We start from the raw sequence: 22,670 nt of genomic DNA on the forward strand, positions 1-22,670 counted from the left end.
GGCTCCTCTTTGGTCTTCTCTCTGCTGTATTAGCCGGCAGAGATGCATCCATGCCGGCTGTTACAGTTAGGATAAGAAAACAGTAAAGAGAAGAGGAGCCACGGGGGAGCCATGTGTACAACATGGGGATGGCTGGCTAGCTGTGTACTACATGGGGCTGGCTGGTTGTAAACTACTGGGGGCTGGCTGGCTATATACTACTAGCTCCTACCAGCAGAAGAAGAGGAGAGGTGTGGGGAAAAGAGGACCCTGGGGGTGAGCACCGGAGGATAAGTACTATTTATTATTTATACTATAGGGGTGCCTGTGGGCATTTCATTAATTGGTGGTGCTGTTGCTGGAAACTTGAATAATTGGAGGCACTTTTTCTGGAAATTTCATTAATTGGGGGCCATGCTGTAAACATTTCATTCATAGCAGGCCGCTTCTGAATATTTCAATAATATAGTTCTGATGCTGGATAATTCAATAATGGCGGGATGCTGTTGGAAATTTCAATAATAGGAGGCTGCTGGACATATCATTAACTGACATTTCAATAATAGGTGGCTACTGCTGGACTTTTCAATAATGGGGGTTTCTGGTGCTGGACATTTCATTAATTGTGGGGGCTGCTGGACATTTCATTAATGGTGGCACTGCCGCTTACATTTGATTAAAGAGTAGTGGCTGCATTTCCCAACCTAGGCTTATACATGAGTCAATACATTTTCCCAGCACATAGGTGGCCCAAGCACATTATACTATATAGGTAGCACCAGAACATGCCCCCAAGTATATAGGTAGCAAGTACACTGCTGCCCCCCAAATATATAGGTAGCCAGCACACAGTTTCCCCCCAGTATATAGGTATCCCCAGCCTGAAAAAACAATAAACTCAGTATTCATCTTCCGGTGCTCCCCTTGACTCCTTTTCTTTTGCACACAGTGTGACGTCATGAGGCAGCGCTGCGTCATAGTGTGCGCATAGGAAGAGCATGCGGACCTGGGTCTGCCCGCACTACTGCTGAAGAAAAGGGGAGAAGAGGAGTTGTGGGAAGAGCGCTGGAAGGTAAGTATTAGTTTATTTTTTTAAGTGCTGGGGTCAGTGGTGCTTGCTGGTGCTGTCTCCTGCACCGTGCAGTGGAAGAAACCACAGATTTCGGATAGAGAGGTTTGGTGTGTGAAATATACATGGTATAAGCTTTGATAGTAAATCGTGGAAAATAATCTTCATTATATTTTTTATGTTATTTTATAACGGAGTATAAAAGGAAAAACAAAGAAATAAGACTTAATATTAATATTGTATTGCAACATTGTTCAAATATTACCGTCATGTCATAATTTGCTTGACATTATGAGTGGCATACTTAAGCCTGTCATTATTACTGGTATATTACATCAGTCTGGGAAGTTTCCTATTAAAACACTCACTATTATTACAGACATGTTAAAACTGATATGCAATTCAGTAAATGAAGCAATGTTATAGAATTCAAAGCAATGTTACCGGATCTAGAATTTTGGAGCAACAATCTTTTCGTACCCTTAACTTGTCCCATTCACCAATGTCCTGGAGGTGTATGAGCCAAAAAGACTTAAGTCTTTTTGAATGAGTACAAAAGTATTGAAGAATGTAGACGGTTAACCATGGTGTAGGTTAACAGCTCCTATAAATGTAAAAGATCAAAATTCTCGTCTTTTTTTTTTTACTATGAATTGAAGAACTTTTTTGCAATCTATTGATTATCAAAATGTTCTACTAATAATCAAGTTATTTAAAATCTGTTTTATTTGCAATTTATAGTTCTTTGTCCCTAGAACTTGAATCAGCAATGTAAGGGTTAATTGAAGCAGCATTGACTGGTATGATCAATGGCGGATTATCATATAGACCTAAACCAACAATCATTGACAGCAATGTGCTTTCAATAGATAAATGAACTTTTAAGATGTGTCTTTACGGTGCAAGAGAGGCGCTGTACAGTTTTTTAGCCTGCACCCTCTCTTTGATGGGCAGGGTGATGAAAATAAATTCAATTCTTTGGGGGTGTCACCAGGGGCATTGCTAGGGTGGTAAAAGATCCGGGGCACGGGCCCCAATGCACATGTATCGAACTTTCAGTAAATGCCGACCTCTGTACATGTGTGTTTGGACCTATAACTACTGTACCTAAGTAATGTTCCCCCACAGCCCCCCTAATTTCCTCACAGGCCCCTGTGATGTCCTGCACAGTTCCCTGTAATGTCCACAGAGCCCCCTCTAATGTCCCTCACTAAGAATACCCCCACAGTTCCCAGTAATACCCCCACTGCCCCCTAATTTCCTCACAGGCCCCAGGAATGTCCCCAGAGCTCCCTTGTAATGTCCCCACAGCCCCCCAATTTTCCCCAGAGCCCCCTGTAATGTCCGCCACAGCCCTTTATGATGTTTTCAGAGCCCCGACTAAGAAGTCCCCCAAAGCTCCCTGTAACATCCCTACAGCCCCCTAATTTACTCACAGGCCCCAGGGATGTCCCCAGCGCTCCCTGTAGCCATCAGCAATGTCCCCCACATGACTAGGTCGTCTGATTGTGCCTCTCTCCCCTCCCCACTACATAATAAAAAAAACAAAAAAACACTGATACTCACCTCAGTCTCCTCCGGCTTGTCGCTGTTTTCTGCAGCACCGAGTCGCGGTGATGTCATCACCAGCGTCTCCTGCTCCCGGCGCTGTAGTGACTGAGCTGCTTGAAGCAGGAGATGCTGTGTGATTGTGTCTCCTGCTCTCTGTAGTGGAGAACGGCGCGACAGCTCTGTTCACCATTACAGGGTACAGAGTGGGGATATTCTGCCCGGGCAGCAGGGGAAGTGTCCTGCTGACCCGGGACATTTGGGGCACAAGGCACAGGCCCCGGATCTTTTGACCTAGCGACGCCCCTGGGTGTCACATTACTGTAATTCCCAAGCCCCAAGATATGGGGTCCCTCGTAACCCATTATCAGTAGGCATTGTTAGTCAGGGTGGTCAAAATCTGGTGGCAGATCCTCTTTAGAAACCATACCTTCTCTTAGAATTATACACCCAAACACACACACCTTTTGAATTTATATAATAATTTACTTAAATCTGTCCAAGCGACAAGTCTTAAAATGCTGTATCCCTTCTTGTCAGGCCAAAGATAATGGTGGAGATTTATCAGAAGTGTCTCACGGTAGAACTGTTCTGGTTGCTCATGGAAACCAATCAGTGCTCAGCTTTCATTTTAGAAATTGCTGTGTAACAATGAAAACTGAGCTATGATTGGTTGCCATGGCTAACCAGAACAGTCTTGCCTGCAGACATTTCTGAAAAATGTCCCCCAATGTTAAAAAAGTTATAGGGGGAGACTCAGCATATTATAGTCAGCCCCCCCCCCCCACATCCCGCCGGATACATAAAGAGGCTTAGGTCCGACCATAGTTTTACATAAAAACCCTGAGGGTTTTTCAAAATTACGCGAGCGGGAACACAAGCTTATTCTGGGAATATCTGTATCTTCTTCGGGATCTCAGGTCCTTTCTTGAACACTGTCAAAATGCCTTTCTTGGTAAAGGCATGATAACCTTATTTGTTTTCCTTGGCCTTCTTCCTTATAAAATCAACTTTTAACATTATGGTAATTAGCTAGAAGGGGACTGGGAGAGATTCACAGGCTGTTACACAGTCTCACTCTCTTCTTGTTCCCTCAGCACTTCCCCCTCCCTCTGCCTGAATGAATGAGACCATGGATAAAAATATGAAGACCTGCAATTTTCCCTATCCATTGGTCTTTTTCTCCATACCCCCCATCACTATATGTTCTTACTTTATACTTTATGCTTGTTGCTTAAAAGCTGTTGTTTGACCTATGATACTTTAGAAAATAGACAAACATCTATCATCAGAAAAAGAATAAATGTGAAAGAAAATTAATATACTTATAATACAATGGATTATAACAACCGTACATCATTTTGCCCAAAGCATTTGAACCATAATTCAAGGCGTTTGGGGGTGTAAGAACAAGATAGCAGTTGTACTAACCCCCCTCTGGCGCTCAGGACCAGTGCTGTGCCCCCCATTACCAGAGTTCTGTATGTAAACAGAGGTGCAGCAGTGACATCACTACTGCCAGCCCCTGCAGGTCCTCGCTGTGGTCCGTGTAATGCTTACACAGGCCATATACAGAGGCTGCACAGGGAGCGCTGTGGTAGTGACATCATACCAGGGGTGATGGGGGGGGGGGTACAGCGCAGGACTGGAGCACTGGAGGATACATTAGCTTCTACCAGCCAGAACTCTGCTCTAAAGATTTACAATAAGTTCCTCATTTCATCATCATCTCCTCCAACTTATGACAAATGTTATAGTGTTCTGTTGATCCCCTAGAGCAGTGATTTTCAACCAGTGTGCCGCGACACATGGTCGGGTGTGCCGCGGGGAAAGTTCCCCAAACTATGGTGCCCCCTGTGTTTTGTTTCCCGGCAATGCGCAGCGATGTAAAATGAGAAATACTATAGTCATGAGGCTGGAGCACTACAAGTACCAGCTCATATGCTGAGTATACGAGCTGGCACTTGCACTCTGGCCTCATGGCCATAGTACTTCTCATTGTTCCCCTTTATTTTGCAGTATATGAGCCACATAATAATCAGCAGCATATACTAAAAACAGGGAGAAACCGAGAACTGTTGAGGAAGAGGTTTCACACTCACTCACTGAGTGAGTAAAATAAATTTAGAATCTATATTATTAACTATATGTATAATATGACTGTTTTAGTGTCATTTTGTGCTATTTTGGTTGGTGGTGTGCCCCAGGATTTTCTAAGAAGTGTGCCGCGGCTCAAAAAAGGTTGAAAATCACTGCCCTAGAGATCACAGTTATGCACCTATAGTGGATATAGTCCCGTCCCCAAGTAGTCACAGGGCTGCCAAAATGTAGTCAGAATGTAGCCCCCAGAAGCCAATGATGCTCCAGTAGCCAGATGTCACAGAGATTCCAGTGCTACTCCCAAGTAGCCACAGTGCTTGCCCCCAAGTACCCAATGGAAAAAAGCATACTTACCTTGCTCCGCATGTGCATTGAACCCCAACTTAAATCCATTTTACGCTGCACCCCCACATTACATACATGTCACACTGCAACCCCCGAACCCCCACATGCACTGCCTCAGTATAACTTCCCCTAGCTTAGTAGCACACGTGGCAGCAAACTCTACCCAGGGACTTCCTGTGTTGCTCCTCCTGCACACAGGAGTCACATGGTAATGACCTTATCAACTCAATCATCATTATCCACTGCAGCTATTATCCAGGCTTCCATGCAGTATGTGCAACAGCCAGCGGGCAAAGGCACCTGGTGCCTGTTCCTGCAGCCAAACCGAGTCACACGACGACACCCCGGACTGCACCCCCCAAACCCCCATGCGGGGCGTTGCTGACAATATATATGTTTTTTTAAATAAAAACTTTTCTTTCCCCTTGGTGATGAAGGTGACCAGTGGGGACCCCACCGGAGGATCCTCCGGTCCTCCATTGGGCCTGTCTGAGCCTGGATACAAGCCAAGGTTGCACTTTATCTCCGGCCCTTTTTCGCTTTGGTTATGGAACACATGGCCTCACTATTTAGAGCAGACCCTATAATCTTGGGAGTTGTGGTTGGCTCCTAGCAAGAGATGGCAAATCTTTTTGCTGATCACAGTCACAAAACCCATCACTTCTCTTCTAAACCTGGTGGCCTTGCTTGATCGGTTTGCTACTGGTTGAAACTGTTAGTTTGTTTTGCAACCTTTCCCCTTATGCTGGAAAGCTACTTCACTTAACTTTGTTTGTAAACCACATAATAAATACCTTGGAGTTATGAATACCTCAAGGTATGACTTCTTATACTGGTTTGAGGATGCATGAGTACAGCCAACAATATCCTGAGTTGGGAGAATCAATCCAATTAAAATAAATATGCCTCTGATTGGATGGTGTCATCCAACTCCGATTCTTGATGTAACAAAATATTTGTACTTTATCTGGGAGAACCAACAAGCCTGGATTAAGGCTTGTCAGTTACCCACTTGAGTTTGGGTGGCCCAACTGGCCCAGTTGACCTCTTCAACCCCTTGCAAACAATGTCCTTTTCGTTTCTGGGTTTCCAATTTTTGCAGATTTTTTTTATTTTTACAATGCACGGAGCTGTATGAGGGTTTTTTCAAAATCTCAATGATGAGACTGATCACGAGAAAAAGGGTTCCGATGGGGTCCCAGCTACCTCCATGGGACCCCTCAGCGTTCCCCAAGATGAAAGAAGCAGACGGCCATGCATCTCTGTTCTTCTCCATTCATCTCTATGGAGCTGAAGGAGATTGCTGCGCACAGCAATCATCTAACTTGTTTGGTGGGAAAAGCCCTTTAAATAAATCACACTTGTTTGGCAAATGTTCTTGATATGTAGTCTCCCTAATTTTTACCCTTTGACTTCTAAACTAGGATTGGGACTTTACTGCAGAGACCACCAGGTTGAGTCAAGTAGTCATAATATGGATACGGGTTGAGGGCCAGGAGATGCTGGGGTAAAACAAGTAGATGAATGTAGTCTGGAAGTGGCCCCAAGAGCAGACCTGGTGAAGTTTCCCAGGTGTTATCAGGATGGAGGTCATGGTAGACATTGCCAACTACTATCAATGTACATCATTGAAAACTTTATATTCCAATTTTTATGAGATGCAAAATAGTGAAAAACTGACTTTTCTGTTATGAGGTAATGAGGGGAGGGGGGATTTGAACTTTTTTTTTTTTCCTTTTTTTTTTTACTGTATGTGTAGACTCCCTAGGGTACTTTAACCCTTGGGGGGTCTGATCGCTCTTACCAAATGCTGCAATACTACAGTATTGCAGTATATGGGGAATTTACTATGGATTTATAACTTTGATCCTCTGACATACTTACAGTTCCGGCAAATGACAGGTCCTGGAGTGGAGTCCTGGAACAGATTGTTCCTATGCGATAATGTCACAGGCAGCAACGATCCCAGCAAAAATTACAGGACCCTTGCTAGCACCAATAACAGGTGTTACAGGTGGTTGTTTGTCCCAAGCCCTTGTCTCCATTGACCTGTGGAGTGTTTTCTGTACTCCCCATAAGAAGTTCCCCCCAGCTTAAGCCCTAGACTCTTTCCCTTTCTAGCACTTTCTAGATAGAAATAATTCTGCCTCCCACTCAGTCGAATGATATCAGCTATCTTTGAGAGAAAACTTATCTGTTGTTACAGTTCCTTAATTTTGCTGGATTCCAATGCAAAACACTGTAACCCCATGTACTATATTCCAGTTAACATGGTGGTGTCTTCCATGGATTTGAGGCTTTAAGTCCCTTCAGACTCTAGGACCAGGATGTAATTGCTGAATTTGCTGACTATAATTATTAAATGTCTGTGAGATAGCATACAATTCTGCCATTCATTCCTGATTATGGATATGGCAGTGTGAGCAAGAAAATCCTTTTAATGCGAACATTACAATGTCCTATAATGTGTAGTGTAAAAATGTTATTGAACTAGTGGATTTGAAATAGTTAAGTAACATATTAACAGAGGCAGTGTACTGATGTTTTTTTTTCTTTTGTTAGTTTATGTACTTTATTGAACTTTTCTTGGTTACACCATAATTTGCAACTACAATATTTATACATTTACACATATAAGCACAACTACTTCTACAGAATGTAAGAGGTTAAAATTCAGAATCTAGAAAAGCTAATCCTCTTATACGCCTGCCTACTCTGGTTCAACCCTCTTGCTGTAAACTAGAGGAAGTTTACTGACATTTCTCTTCAGAGATAGAAGTCCCAACTCATATTGCAATGGAGAATCCTAAATTTATTGAAGAAGTTGAAAAAGTGCTTGAGTTATCCAAGAATATTCCAAAGGAGGACTTAATCTTCACCTACAATGAAGTGTTGTATCCATCAGTGACATGTGATGTGGATACATTCAAAACTATGGAAACATTTGAAGCACGAGAAGAAGATTTGATGCTGATAGCTTATCCAAAATGCGGTAGGTTTAAACACTACAGGCAGGACATTTCTGGTTTCATGTGTCTTAAAGGGAACTGGTCACAAAAAAGGCAACAGAGTAGAGAGAGCTGAGCAGATATATACTTTTGAGGGAACATATTAGTAAAATTTGTATTAGTATTTCTATCATAAAAGTTTTCAGCAACTGGTGGTAAGGCATTTGTGGTTTCTCTTGCCTTTCTGTCAACCTTTTTTGCAATTTTGTATCTGTACAGGTTTTCCCCCTCTTGACAGCTTTCAGTTTCTTGACCGGAAATGCTTTAACATGTTTGTCCAATGATCCACTGTCTGGTTCGGTGACATTAAAGCAAACCTGTCACCAGAAATGTGATTCTTAGCTGGTAATAGGTTCCAATAGCCTATTATATGCCAATTTTAAAAAACACCTTAATTTCAGTAGTTTATACAGATTAAATTCACATTAGCTGTGCTCCCTACTAGCAGCGTATGATGAGTCCTACTGGGTGCAGATGCAGCCTGTGTGTGCCTGTGTCAGTCTTCTCTCCTCCAAACTCATGCAGCTCCCTTGCCCCTCGCCACTTCCTTTTATGTGCATTGATGTTCCCTATAAATTAGCTGTGTTTTTGTGCAGATTTCTCTATTGACTTCACTTGTTTTTATAGAACTTTACATTGTAATGATTAACCTGCAGATTGTAAACCAGCAGCAAAAAGCACCTTGCCCTTTGATTTATTTATTTTTTAAGCAGTAGGTGAATTGAATTAAAATTGTATTGGTTATGCTGCCACTGAACTTCATCTCAGTGTCGCTGCTTTAGCTATTTTTCTGCGGTTATTCTGATGTGCCCCCCAGGCTCAAAGTAAGGAATCACCAGAATATTACCTATTTAACAAACAGCTTATTTATAGCTCATATCTGACTAGAAAATGACTGCTTCATAAAATCTCCATAGAGTCTGCACCATTGCCGTCTTTGACGATGATGATTTTGTAAAGGTTATCATAATTTATTAAACTAGAGCAAGATGGCAGCCGTCATAATCATGGACCAAAAAAACTAGAAATAAAAGTTCAAAAAATAAAAACAAATTAGACAAAGTGATATATTTTGCTATTAGGTTTCAATGAGTCAAAACAACACATTACCTTTAAATTTTATGTATTGACACATATAGAATAATATGTGACATTTTGTCCCATTGGGAAAAGGTGCCTTTTATGACAAGGGGTGTCCATGGATACACTGGGGACACAATAGGACTGAGCACATTGGCCTATTAAATCAGAGGATATAACACGCAGAGCTCACTGGCAGCAGTTGACAAGTAGCCAGGATGACCCAACAGTGCAGAAGAGTAAACATCTCTGATCTGCTGATCTTTATTGCTGACCCCTGATAGTAGTTGGCAATGTCTGCCATGAACTCCAACCTGATAACACCTGGGAAACTTCACCAGGTCTGCTCTGGGGGCCACTTCCAGACTACATTCATCTACTTGTTTTACCCCAGCATCTCCTGGCCCTCAACTCTTATCCATATTATGACTACTTGACTCAACCTGGTGGTCTCTGCAGTAAAGTCCCAATCCTAGTTTAGAAGTCAAAGGGTAAAAATTAGGGAGACCACATATCAAGAACATTTGCCAAACAAGTGTGATTTATTTAAAGGGCTTTTCGCACCAAACTAGTTAGATGATTGCTGCGCGCGGCAATCTCCTTCAGCTCCATAGAGATGAATGGAGAAGAACAGAGATGCATGGCCGTCTGCTTCTTTCATCTTGGGGAGCAATGAGGGGTCCCATGGAGGTACCTGGAACCCCATTGGACCCCTTGTTCTCGTGATATGTTTGGGTCTCATCATTGAGATCGGGCCTAACTCGTTTTAATGTCACAATGCAGAAGTTGTGAAAAGATAATCCATTTCATGATCCATAACACATCGTCTCATTTTATTGTATTATTATTTACAGGATCCAATTGGACAATTTTGCTGTTATTAGGCATGGTGCAAGCTGCTTATAAAAAGGAACCACCAGCTGGTGTACCATTAATTGAATTTAAAAGCCCCAATAAATTTGAGGTAATGTACATTAATAGATACAGTACACTGTGCAAGATAAGCTATAAGAAATGTTATATTTCTTTGTTATAAGATGACAATAACACTGAAGTAAACTGTGCTGCTGGCGGTCACTTCTCCAACTGCTAGCACAAGAGGCTCACCCACAAAATAAATTGGTCTACAGCTCCTCTCTTCCGCTCTGTCCAGCAGCAGATTAAGCTTCTAGGGGGCCTATGGTCACCTAAATCAATTACTTAATTGGAATCCATCTTTTAGATATAATAAAGGGAGGGGCTATAAAGAGAGGGGCCTCCAGTCATGAAATCCTCATATTTTTGTTCCTGTTCTCACCAAACATGCATAAAAAAAGCATGTCCGGGACCTTTGAAGGCTCTCCAAAGATCCCTAAACTGCAGAACTAAAAGTGGACAGAAAGGACCCCAGTAACGGTCCAAGTTACTTGACCAAAGGCAAAAAAAAAATCAATGCCATTTTAAAAATTTAACTTGTGTTGATCTCATATAGCCCAAGGTCCATGGGCATCTTTATCCACCCATATCTGTCCATAATGTTTTACAGTGGTGGATGCTGGATGATAAATCTGGTGCATCTTTAGGTGTTTCAATGTGTTTGTTAAACCTATTTACTGCTTTGGAACAGTTTCAACTTCTTAAAACTTCTTGCACTTCTAAGCTACATTCATTATCTATGAAGCCATACTCCCAAAGTTGAAAATCTACTTTACATTTTTTCCAGAAAAATTTGGTTATGAGCTTATTCAAATATAATAAACTATTGACGATATCTTCTTAAAGAAAATGCTTTGTTCTCTTTCATCTCTGTTAGGCTACATTCACATCTTGCTTTTTGCCCAATGGTTTAAAGATATGTCGTGCAGATTCCAAACATATGCTTACAACGGAGCATTAGAACATATCCTATGGTATTCTCATGTAGTAGGATACGTTCTTCAGGTCCACCCATCCCCACTGAAAGTAGGAGAACAAGTGAACATTAGCAGCTGCCAGTGTATGGCTGCTGTTAATGTTTTTGCTGTCCTTATATGGCCAACTACATCACTAGGGAACTTCCAGATCTGGATGTTTCTTGGACTGTGCATTTACTATACTGTACCTTTCCAGAGTACATTTTTAGTTTTTTCATAAACACAATTGCTACACTAATTGCTGCACTAATAGATGCCCTGAAATCTACCACAATGATTAAATTAAATCATTTATTTTTCAGAAGCTAAGAGCTGACCCTTCACCAAGAGTCATGGGGACGCACTTGCATTATGATCACATACCTCAATCATTTTTTGACAAGAAAGTGAAGGTGAGCTTTGTCTCTGATCTTGTATTGTTATTGTATACAATATCCTGGCACAGATCAGCAATATGCACAATGACGTGCTGCCAAATTATGCTTGGATGCTATATAAATTGAAATGTTTCCACCAATGATCAAGCTCTAAAAATATTGTGGGGTATGGCACAATTTTTATTGTGTGAGTTGTAGAGTGTAGTTTTAACTTGGTTAGTGTGGGCTGCTAGATTAGCAAGGAGTCTCCAGTTAGTCTAGTCTATGAAATAACAATGGGTCTGAAAAATCCAGATTAAAATCGCTTGCCACAACCTGATACTAGGCTTTATATGTTTTACATAGAACCAGAACAGCCATGATTGTGACATGTTACACTGGAGCAGATTTATTTATTTGGCTGAAAATAGTACCATGATAAACTAGGCAGAGCCAAACTTCATCACATTTAAAAAAATATCAAGTGGTGTATCAAGTGGATACCTTCTTGTGCCTTAGTCTATATCAGAACAATGCTGCAAACATTTGCCACACTGCCACTTGATGTCCTAATATACAGTCATCAAAGTGAAAAACTTGCCAAAATCGTTTGTAAAATGTGGTGGGGGCATTTTATAAATGGCCCTATTATAGTTTGAATTCAAAATTACTATATTTTTTCATACTTAAACCTCAATAACTATAAATGTGGTGTTATGTTGAATAGTATATAATTGCTGTTTCCCCTTTAAACTACTATATGATTGTACAGATGCATAGTACATAATACAACTATTTGGTCCATTGTGGTCATAGCTAGTAGAAAAATGGTGTCGATTTGACAAATTAGCTGTTCAGCAATCCAGCAATATGTCTGTTCGCTCAGCCAGACCCGAACTGTAAGTTCTCATCTCTATACATCACATGTAATCATTTTATAGGGATTTTGTCAGCAGAAATTGTCTTATTAAACCACGGTAAGTATGATTTAAACTGAATAACCCATTTAAGGTCATATTTCTTTTATGAACCATTGTAGTAGCATCATCAGCTTTAAAGTGAGGTATCAAATAATTATATAGAGTCGAGGAGGCGGAGAGTTCAGGAATGCGGTCAAGTTCTCTTCAAAAAGTCCCCTTCAATGTAATTAACAGACCTGCATATAGGCACATGACGTATCACCTCTCCTAATGTCTTTACCATGATGTCAATCACAGTGAGGCAGAGGGAGCTTCACTTTAGTTACCCTCTCAGTTACTTTATACAACCAAATTACATCTCACGTCACAAGGTCATCTGGAAGGTAATTAGCTGCTTGATAACAAGAATTGGTGGTGTTGATTTAAAAATGACTTTGCAATGTAAATTTATTTGAAAATAAATTTGTTAAAATTATATACATCTTGATGTAACGGTATTCCACTATGCTTTGGCCACCTAAAATGTGTATGGAAGATATCCAATATTTCTGCTGTATTGACCTAACCTTAATAGTCTGGATTTTAACAGCATCAAACAAAAAGCTCTACCACATTTATCAATATATGTTATTACTACTCTGTGTAACAGATGCTTGTGGTGTTTCGGAATCCAAAAGATACAGCTGTGTCACTTTTTCACTTCTACAATAACAACCCAATGCTTCCTAACTACAACAGCTGGGACGATTTTTTCCAAGATTTCATGGCTGGAAAAGGTACTGTATTTAACACTTGACTTTTGCGAATAATACACATAGATTTTAAAATAAGCTAAGTTACAGCAAGGGTAACATGATAGTGAAAGTATGTTATAATATAGTATATTATTTTAGTGCACATTGGTTCATTTTAAGCATCATTTTATTGCATAATAAAGCAAAAAAATGCCCAAGGCTTATAATAAATGAGGTGCACACCATTTACATTATACTTGAGTATATGATTATAGGATTCTGGCACATTTAAAGGGAACCTGTCACCAGGAGACCCATTTTTAGCACTCCCCCAGTCCCCACAGAGCATAATACATACACTGCCAAAGTGTTTTTGTATTAGAAATTGGTTTTACAGAAAAAAAAAATGTTATATTGCACCTTTCATTAGCATGTGCTGTGTGACTAGGCAGTTGCCAAATGGGAGGGGCTGGAAAGGAGCAGTTCCCCCCCACCCTTGGAAAACATGTGACCTTTTCAAATATATGAATAACTCCCCTCACTCGGGGAGTTTTCATATATTTGAAAAGGTCACATGGAGTAGCTGTTCCCCAAGGGTGTGTGGGGGGGGGACTTCCCCTCCCAATTGGCAACTGCCTAGTCACACAGCAGATGCTAATGAAAGGTACAATATAACATATCTTTTTTTTGTAAAACCAATTTTTAATACAAAAACAATTTGGCAGTGTATGTACTATGCTCTGTGGGGACTGGGGGTGGGGGGTGCTAAAAATGGGTCTCCTGGTGACAGGTTCCCTTTAAGTTACTAGGTCTCTCTGATGGTGTTTTTAAATAAGTATTTGCGGAATTTGATGGTATACATATCCCTTATAATAGTAATGAATACCAGACATGAATTCGACATCCCCATCAAATAGCAGTTCACAGTTGTTTCCACCATGTAACTTTGCACCATACAGAATCCACTAGAGGCAGGTGAGAAAACATCCTGATTGCAAGCATTTTAATGTAAATGCTTGTTAGAACACCTCAAGATCCTCACCACAACCTTTTAATGCAATTGCATTTCAAAACACAGTACACACTCTGCTTATGCATGCAGAATCAGGGTGTTGTATCGGACTTCCATCAATCCAATATTGATGATCTATCCTAAATACTGGACATGACTAGCATTTTTTTTTAAATTTAGAATTAAAAACCTTTCAAATTTTAATATAGTCATACATTGTAACTAATAATTCAGAACGGCTTTGGAATATATTATCACTCCATTTTAATTACATAATATTTTTGGTTTTCATTATCTTCCTTTTCATAATATTAGTTGTCTGGGGATCTTATTTTGATCATGCAATTGCCTGGAACAAGCATCTTGATGAGGATACAATAATGTTAATGACATTTGAGGATATGAAAGAAGTAAGTAAACAATCACTTTGTTATTTATTGTTCCTCAAACTTTTTCTGCTATTGTCTATGTTGGCTCTACCTACTGCCTCTTGGCTCGTCCAATAGTGGGGTATGTGAAATGGTAAGAAGATTTGCAGCTTCCCACAAAGTGCTCACTGCTGAATTCACTTTAACATGAGAGGGACAGCATTCTGGGAAAGACAGGAAGTGGACAGGGAGAGGACTTCCTTTCTGCTCAGGGCGAGATATGAAGATCAAGAAGATATGAGATATGTAAATCAAAAGAAGGAGGTGGGTATCCTGGTATCCTGGAGAAACATGACTATTCCATTCAGAGTTTAACTATTTGTCTAATTTTAGGAGATATGGGGAGGACTTCGCCCTTTTACCATCAGGTATTACTAACGTGAGGGATAAAATTCAGGTGACAGGTCTTATTTTAAGGTTGTTGAGTATGCCCGTGGAGTCAGTATCATGATTAGTAAGAGGGTCAGCTTCGCAGAACATGGGATAAGGATTGACCCCTTTGGTCAATATATTATCCTGCATGCCTCGCTCAATGGAGTGAGTATAGTATTGGTGGGCATCTATCTTCCGCCCGCTGCACCATTAGAAGTTCTGGTGAATATTGTGAACCAACTAGAGATACATGATCCGATTTATCTGCTGGGGGATTTTAACCAAGTCATAAACGAAAGTCTGGACAGGTTCAAAAGTAGCCAGTATGGTGGAATATTGGCCAAACAGCAAAGTACTATCTTTGGAAGGTTGATCTCGGAGTTGGGATACAGGGATATATGGAGAGAGAGGAACCCTGCAAGGAGGGATTATACTTGTTATTCAAAGTCATGTAGTTCTCTCTCCCGAATTGACCTGGTACTGGCTAATGACCTTGGTAGTGATTTAGTGACGGGGGTAGCAATAGGGGCGAGAGGTCTCTCAGACCACTCTCCAGTGTGGTTTACAATAAAAGGTATAATAGTACTGGCATCATTTTCTATATAGTTAAGCCCTTTTGGTTTAATTTGATAAAAGATTATAAAAACCTAAAAGAAGAAATTGTATTCTTCTGGAATTACAATATAGAGGGGCAAGATATAAGGGTGGTGTGGGATACACTGAAGGTGCACCTGAGGGGGTTGATTCGGGATCAAATTTGATTTTATAAAAAAAGGAAAATGGAGTCCTTCCAATTGGTAAAAGAGAAGGTGTTAAATTTGGAGAATGAATTTGTGCACAATCCTACAGAGGAGAATAGGAGATTATGGGTAGATGCACAGGAATGTCTTGGGAGATATTGTCTTGAGAAAGCGTCATGGGAGCATAAAAGACAGGGCCAAAAAACTATATTGGGGGAGTAATAGTTAAGCATTCAGAGAGCTTCACCAAAGGTCACAGTGAGCAGAGGGGTCCATCCTTAACTAGGGGTCGTCTGTAAGTCAGGTGTCCTTAAGTAGGGGACCGCCTATTCACAACCAATGGACATGTGGAAGTTTTTCTACTCCAATGTAATGAGCTTTCAATTGTTGGGCATATTTACATATAGCTCAGAATAAGAAGACATGCAGCAATTTAGTAATAGAAGAAAGGTAAATTCAGCTCACCACTCCCGGCTTGTCCTCCACCTGTCGTGCACGGACAATCCCGAGACTCCAGACCAAGGAAGGAAAAAAACTTTAGTCCAGCACAGGTTCCGGTGGAGTTAAAAATTGATTTTCCTTTATTTAAACAAAGTAAAAAGCTCAATAGGGCATACACAACATGATATCCCAAGTTACACGTGAAAAGATTGACGCGTCTCTGCCTAGACATCCTTAGTCATGATCTATTGAACAAACATTAAGATTCCATATAAAACCCAGTAAGCACCACCCTTTCCTGTGATGTCATGTGGGCGTGTGCTTTTTGTCAGCTTCATGCAAAAGGATTCCCACAATCTGACTGCAAGTGAAGTTGTTTTTAAAAAAAAAAAAAAAAAAAAAAAAAAGAGGGATCCAGCAGTTCTAAAACTTTTTTATATTTTACTATTCCATGCTGCTTTTCATTGAACAATGCACATTGTACTTTTAATATGAAATAATAAAATATAAGAAGTTTTAAGAAGTGTTGGATTCCTCCATGTTTATTTAGGAATACTGCTTTATTTTAACCCATTCTTAGGGAAAAAAAAATTGAATAATTTTTCTTTTTAGAAGAATTTTATTTCTAGTGACTTGAAACATATTTGTATTCAAAACTTCATTTATAGGACCTGGAAGGATCAGTTAAAAAGATTTCAGAATTTTTGGGAATTTCAATAACTGATGAACAAGTGAAACAGATTGCTGAAAAAGGAACATTTAGATCCATGAAAGAGAATTCTAGAAAAACCCATGGTGAATTTGGAAACATTATTTTTAGAAAAGGTAAGCATGCTAGTTCAATATAAAACATGACATAAAGAGCATTGTTTTTAAAAAGGTCAGAATAGTGGAATATCATGGAAAATACATATTGGATTGAAAACCCCATTTTTTATTGTAGATTCCCCAGGAAAATTTGCTTAATTTAGACGGCTCATTTTCACTGACAGATGGCATGTAGCTACCGAAAATCCAAATGGGTACAAAAATGGGGACACCTTAAGAAATACACATAAAATAAAAAAAAAATGTGTCAAATAGTCTATCCAATAACTAAAGTTAAAGTAATGTTATTGTTTGTATTATAAAAAGTTATACAACTTTACAATATACTTTCTGTATCAATTCCTCGTGGTTTTCTAGATCTCTGCATGCTGTCATTCTAAAGAAAGCTTGTGTGTCTACTTCCAATAGACAGAAATCAGAACATGGTCACACAGGTGCACGGCTCGTTATATCACACAGCTCTGATTACTCTCTGTGACATAACGACCTGTGCACCTGTGTGACCATGGACAGATTTCTGTCTATTGGAAGTAGACGCAGAAGCTTTCTATAGAATGACAGCAAGCAGAGATCTAGAAAACCATGAGGCATTGATACCAAAATTATTCCAAAAAAATTGAAAGTTGTTTAACTTTTTATAATACAAACAATAACATTAATTTGCTGAAATAGGAACACCCCTTTAACCATTTCATCAACCTCCCTGGGAATGTGGTGGGGGAGTCTTTTCGTGTACTACATTCAGCATTACACAGAAATAACGTGGATGTAGTAATTTTCTATTCTATTTGGGGTACTGGTTAAATGCGAGTCCACTTATCTCTCATACATTGGAGCACTTGATTAACCTCAGTTTCCTACTCCCCATCAGTGTTTTTGGGGGGTGACAATCATTGCTGTGGCATGACTAGAGTCTGATCAGGACCACAGGACTGTACATAGTCAGAGCCTGTAAGATCCTGTCACACAACCAGCAATTAAAAGTTATCAAAAAAATGCATGTACTCCAGAATGGTAATAGTGTAAAGTACAACTTGTCAACAAGCTCCATAGACAAGAAAAAAGCTAAGCAAAAATGTTACTACAATATACTTGAAGAAACGAAAACCATAAATTCTCGTAGGGAAAATTGTCTGCTGCGTGTTCCTCCTTTTCATAGGCACCTTGCTGTGTGCCCGTTCACAAAATAACTTCCACATGGGGGGTGTCCCTGTGTACAGGAAAATTAGTTTTCTCCTATTTTTTGTGAATGAGTAAACTCAATAAAAAAAAACAAAACAAAGAAAAATGTTGTAGCTCACTGGATTGTAGATAAAAATTACATGCTTTAAAGGCGATGTAAAAGGATATAAATGAATTCTATTGATGCTTACCTTTTTGATAAATTGAGAAAATATATATATATATTACCCGACATAATTACCCGATGTATAATTACCCGACATAATCAATAGTCTGTACCATAAAAGTCAGAGTATTGGAACATCTTGCAGATATTAGGTGTAAATCTGGATTTAATACTGTAGTTAGAAAAGTTATATCAGGTGAATCCGTACATTTTAACAACATACACAGTGGAACCACCCAGTATTTCCAAGTGTACGCCATTGAGAAAGTACAGACACCTAGCAGGGGTGTAGCGATGTTAAAAAATGCCCTTGATAGAGAGGCTTTTCGGATATTCCATTTGCAAACCTGGTTTCCACTAGGACTAAAACTATAAAAAAAATTTCATTTAGTTTCGGTTACTATGCATATTCGGCTCTGCACATGCCCACAAAATAAGCTATGAGTAAGAGTGTCGGGTGATACTGTAAACGCGCCAGCTGCTATTTTATCCTGTTCTCACTTGCTGGTTATGACTAGAGTGGATTTTAGGTCATAAACAATATTTTTGGAATAAAGTTTTTAACCCCTTAAGGACGCAGCCATTTTGCAGGTTAAGGCTCAGCCCGATTTTTTGGATTCTGACCTGCGTCGCTTTATATGGTTATAACTTTTGAACACTGTTACTTATCAAAACGATTCTGAGATTGTTTTTTCCCCACATGTTGTACTTCATTTTAGTGGTAAATTTTGGCTGATAAGTTTTGCGTTTATTTACAAAAAAAAAGAAAATATGATAAATTTTTTGAAAAATTTGCCATTTTCGAAATTCAAAATCATTGCGTTTCCAGGCAGATAGATTTACCACCTAAATAAGTTGCTGAATAACATTTCCCATTTGTCTACTTTACATTTTCATAATTTTTGATATGTCTGGATAATTTATTTTGATGTCACGCGGCTTACAAAAAGAATATCGCTTTTCCGGATTTTCAGAATTGACTATTTTGGGGATAAATACAGTTTGGAATGAAATTTTACATATTTAGCATCAAAACCCCCTATATAACCAACCCATTTTCAAATCTGCACCCCTCAAGCTATCAGAAACCGCTTTTACGAAGATTGTTAACCCCTTGAGATCTTCATAGTAATTGAATCAAAATGGAGGTGAAATTTAGAATGGTCAAATTGTTCCCTTATACGTTCATTTAGCACTAAAATTTACACATTTCCAAAATATAAAAAGAGAAAACCCACCATACAATTTGTTCTGCAATTTCTCCTGAGTACAAAGACCCCCCACATGTGGCCATTACTTGTTTTATGGGCGCACAGCGAGACGCAGAAGGGAAGGAGCGCCCTGCAGCTGCCAGGATTTTAGTTTCCTCATTGGCCCCTTTTGAAGGCTATAAAATTTTCGCTTTTGCGTTATTGGGGCCATGTGATGCCATTTTTTTTGCGGGATGAGATGCTTTTTCCATTGTTACCATTTTGGGGTTGGTATCACCTATTGTTGAAAATTTAGGAACTTTTTTTGAGGGCAGGAGTAGAAAAGCATCAATTCTGTACTGGATTTTTTACTCTTTTTTTTTTTGGTGTTCACCGTATAGACTAATAATCATGTTATCTTTATTCTATGGGTCGATACGATTACGGGGATACCAGACTTGAATATATTTTCTTACGTTTTACTAAATTTGTCAAACAAAACCCTAATGTGGGGAAAAATCTATCATTTATGTATTGCCGTCTTCCAAGTGGCATAACATTGTTACTTTTTTGGCTACGGAGCTGGTTGATGGCTTGTTTTTTGCGGGACATGTTGTACTTTGCACCAGTATCATGTCGGAGTACACATGGTTTTTTGATCGCATTTTATAGCATTTTTTGTGGGATTGAATAGCTAAAAATCATAATTTTTGGAAGGTTTATAGCAGTTTTTTTTTACGGCGTTTATCGTGGGGGTTCAATAATGATTTACTTTTATTCTACGGGTTGTTACGGACGCGGTGATACTATATATGTGGGGTTTGTGTTATGATTTAGACTTTTTTTTGAGTTATATGTCTCTTTATATGTTTTGGGGGTTTTGGGCATTTTTAGTGATTTATTACTTTATTTTTTTATTGAATAACATTTTTTTTTTTACTTTTTCACTTTTATACCATGGGACATGAAGAAGCAATCTTCTGATTGCTTCTTCATGATAATATTCTGCAATACTCATGTATTGCAGAGTATTATCAGTGTCAGCCTATGCACTTGCATAGGCTGGCACTGTGCCAGTAAGATGACGTCACAGACGCCATCTTACTGGCAATTCTTGCAGGTAACTCTGGGGTCCAGATCGGACCCCAGAGTTACTATAGCAACGATCGGCGCCCCCCGAAAACGGTTCGGGGGGGGCGATCGTGGGGGAAAGACCCCCCAGAGGCATGTTAGATGCCGCGGTCGCGCTGACCGCGGCATTTAACGGGTTAAGCACCCGCGATCGGAGTCAACTCCGATCGCGGGTGTTACACTGGGGTGCCGGCTATTAGTTACAGCCGGCACCCCGTGTTTCCCGATGCCGGTTCGGCTCAGATCTTGAGCCAAACCGGCATCAGCTCAGCGTCCGATATATCGGACGCTGAGCGCTAACTCACTGAGCTCAGCGTCCGATATATCGGACGCTGAGCGTTAAGAGGTTAATGAAAGACTTTGTTTTTCTACGCTGGATCTATTTTTCCATCGAGTCTGGTAAAACTATCTGTCTGAAAAGGAAATAATTTTGAATTTTGAAAGTGGCAAATTTTTAAAATGTAAAAAAAAATGTCATTTTTTCAAATAAATAAATTCAAAACAAAACTACTAACATGAAGTAAAATGTGTCCCAAAAAATCAATCTCAAAATCCCTTGGGTAAGTTAAAGTGTCCAAAAGTTATAACCATATAAAGAGAAGCCTGTCAGATTACAAAAAATCAGGCTGAGCCTAAACGTACAAACAGGCTGCATCTTGAAGGGCCTAGGAATTTAGAGTATTTGCCCTTAAAAAAAAAACAACTTTTTTTTTAAGTTTAACAGAAATTGTACAAAGCCCCAGGCTGCCATAATAACAAACCCTGTCCACTATCTTGTTACCAGGATTAGTTAATTAATTACCACCTTCAAGTTGAAGTAAGTTTAGTACATATCCAGCTAGGCAGCGAGTCCCGTGTAGTATATAGCCTGCCAGCCAGCCCCGTGTAGTATATAGCCTGCCAGCTCCCAGTATGCCCAGCACATAAAAATTTAACCTGAGTATTCACCATTCCGACGCCCCGGGCAGATCCTCTTCTTTTTTCATATTTTCCACACAACTGTGATGACATAATTTGTGCGCTGGCCGGGCCGTGCGCACGGAGCTGTTGCTGACCAGAAGCCAGCGCCAGCGTACCTGAAAGAAGAAGAGGAGCTGCCAGGGGCTTCGGAATGGTAAGTATTCAATTTATTTATTTTTTATGTACCCGAGTATAAGCTAAGTGGGAAGGTTTCAGCACAAAAATTGGCTTATACTTAAGTATCTTTACCGTATTTTTACAGTATCTTTTTGACCTTAGTTTACTAAGCTGTATGTCGGCTTATCTCTTTTCTAGTAGCACCATTTAATATTCTGTGCCATGTACACAGACGCTGGAAAGCTGAAAAAAATTACAAATTTGGTGGAATTTTTGTTCCATATTGTAATGCACTTTTTTATTATGGGTTTCACTGTGCAGTCCAGATGACAGCTCCCTTTTATTCTTTAGATTGCAGAGATACTACATTTCTATAGATTGGTCATGTCTTGTACAAATAAAACCTGTGTTGCCATATTCTGTTTGCAGGATGATAGGACATTTTCATTGATACCATGTTGCCTTCTGTACAACTTTTGATTGTTCTTTTTTCAAATTTTTATGTGTGGCAAAATTGCTGAAAATTGGCAATTTGGACATTTGGTTGTTATTTTCCATTTCAGCATTCACAACAGAGAAAAATCTTTTTTATGTTTTGGGAAGCGAGGATGTTTCTAAATTTATTATTTTATTCTCTACAATTGTTTTTATTTTTATTTTCTAGGGGATGTTGGAGACTGGAAAAACCATTTCTCAGAAGCTCAAAGCCAAGAAATGGATGCAAAATTTGAAGAGTGTTTGGCAGGAACAAAACTCGGACAAATGCTTAAGTATAATGTCCATTGTAAACTATGAAAATGTAGTATGATTAAATACCATAAATCCTTTTTTTATTTGTGTGGAGCATTAATGCCATCATCTGTAAATATTATCCCATTCTCAGATGGGGTTGAAGTTACCAGTAGAATGCCATCGGGATCAGTATTGGGCCCTCTACTTTGTGCCCTCTAAATTTCTATTAATGAGTTCAATTTCAGAGGTTAACCCTTTGGAGACAAGATTTTTGAGTTTTAGTTTTTCTGCTTGTCTTCTGTGTTGGTGAACAGTGCAAGGCAAATTGTAATTTTTGGTG

The 22,670-nt window shown here is 39.5% G+C and overlaps 1 protein-coding gene across 1 annotated transcript; it reads left to right on the top strand.

The window, feature by feature from the left end:
- The first annotated feature begins 7,755 nt into the window (after window positions 1-7,755).
- LOC140121398 (sulfotransferase 6B1-like) lies at window positions 7,756-22,425 on the top strand. The gene is made up of 7 exons (XM_072140913.1): window positions 7,756-8,033; window positions 9,984-10,093; window positions 11,324-11,413; window positions 12,947-13,073; window positions 14,359-14,453; window positions 16,693-16,849; window positions 22,263-22,425. Exons 1-7 carry the CDS (start codon window positions 7,838-7,840, stop codon window positions 22,391-22,393), a joined length of 906 nt encoding a protein of 301 aa, XP_071997014.1. The 5' UTR covers window positions 7,756-7,837; the 3' UTR covers window positions 22,394-22,425.
- The last annotated feature ends 245 nt before the right edge of the window (window positions 22,426-22,670 follow it).

This window comes from Engystomops pustulosus, chromosome 3, assembly GCF_040894005.1.
Source record: "Engystomops pustulosus chromosome 3, aEngPut4.maternal, whole genome shotgun sequence".
Classification (NCBI taxonomy): domain Eukaryota; kingdom Metazoa; phylum Chordata; class Amphibia; order Anura; family Leptodactylidae; genus Engystomops; species Engystomops pustulosus.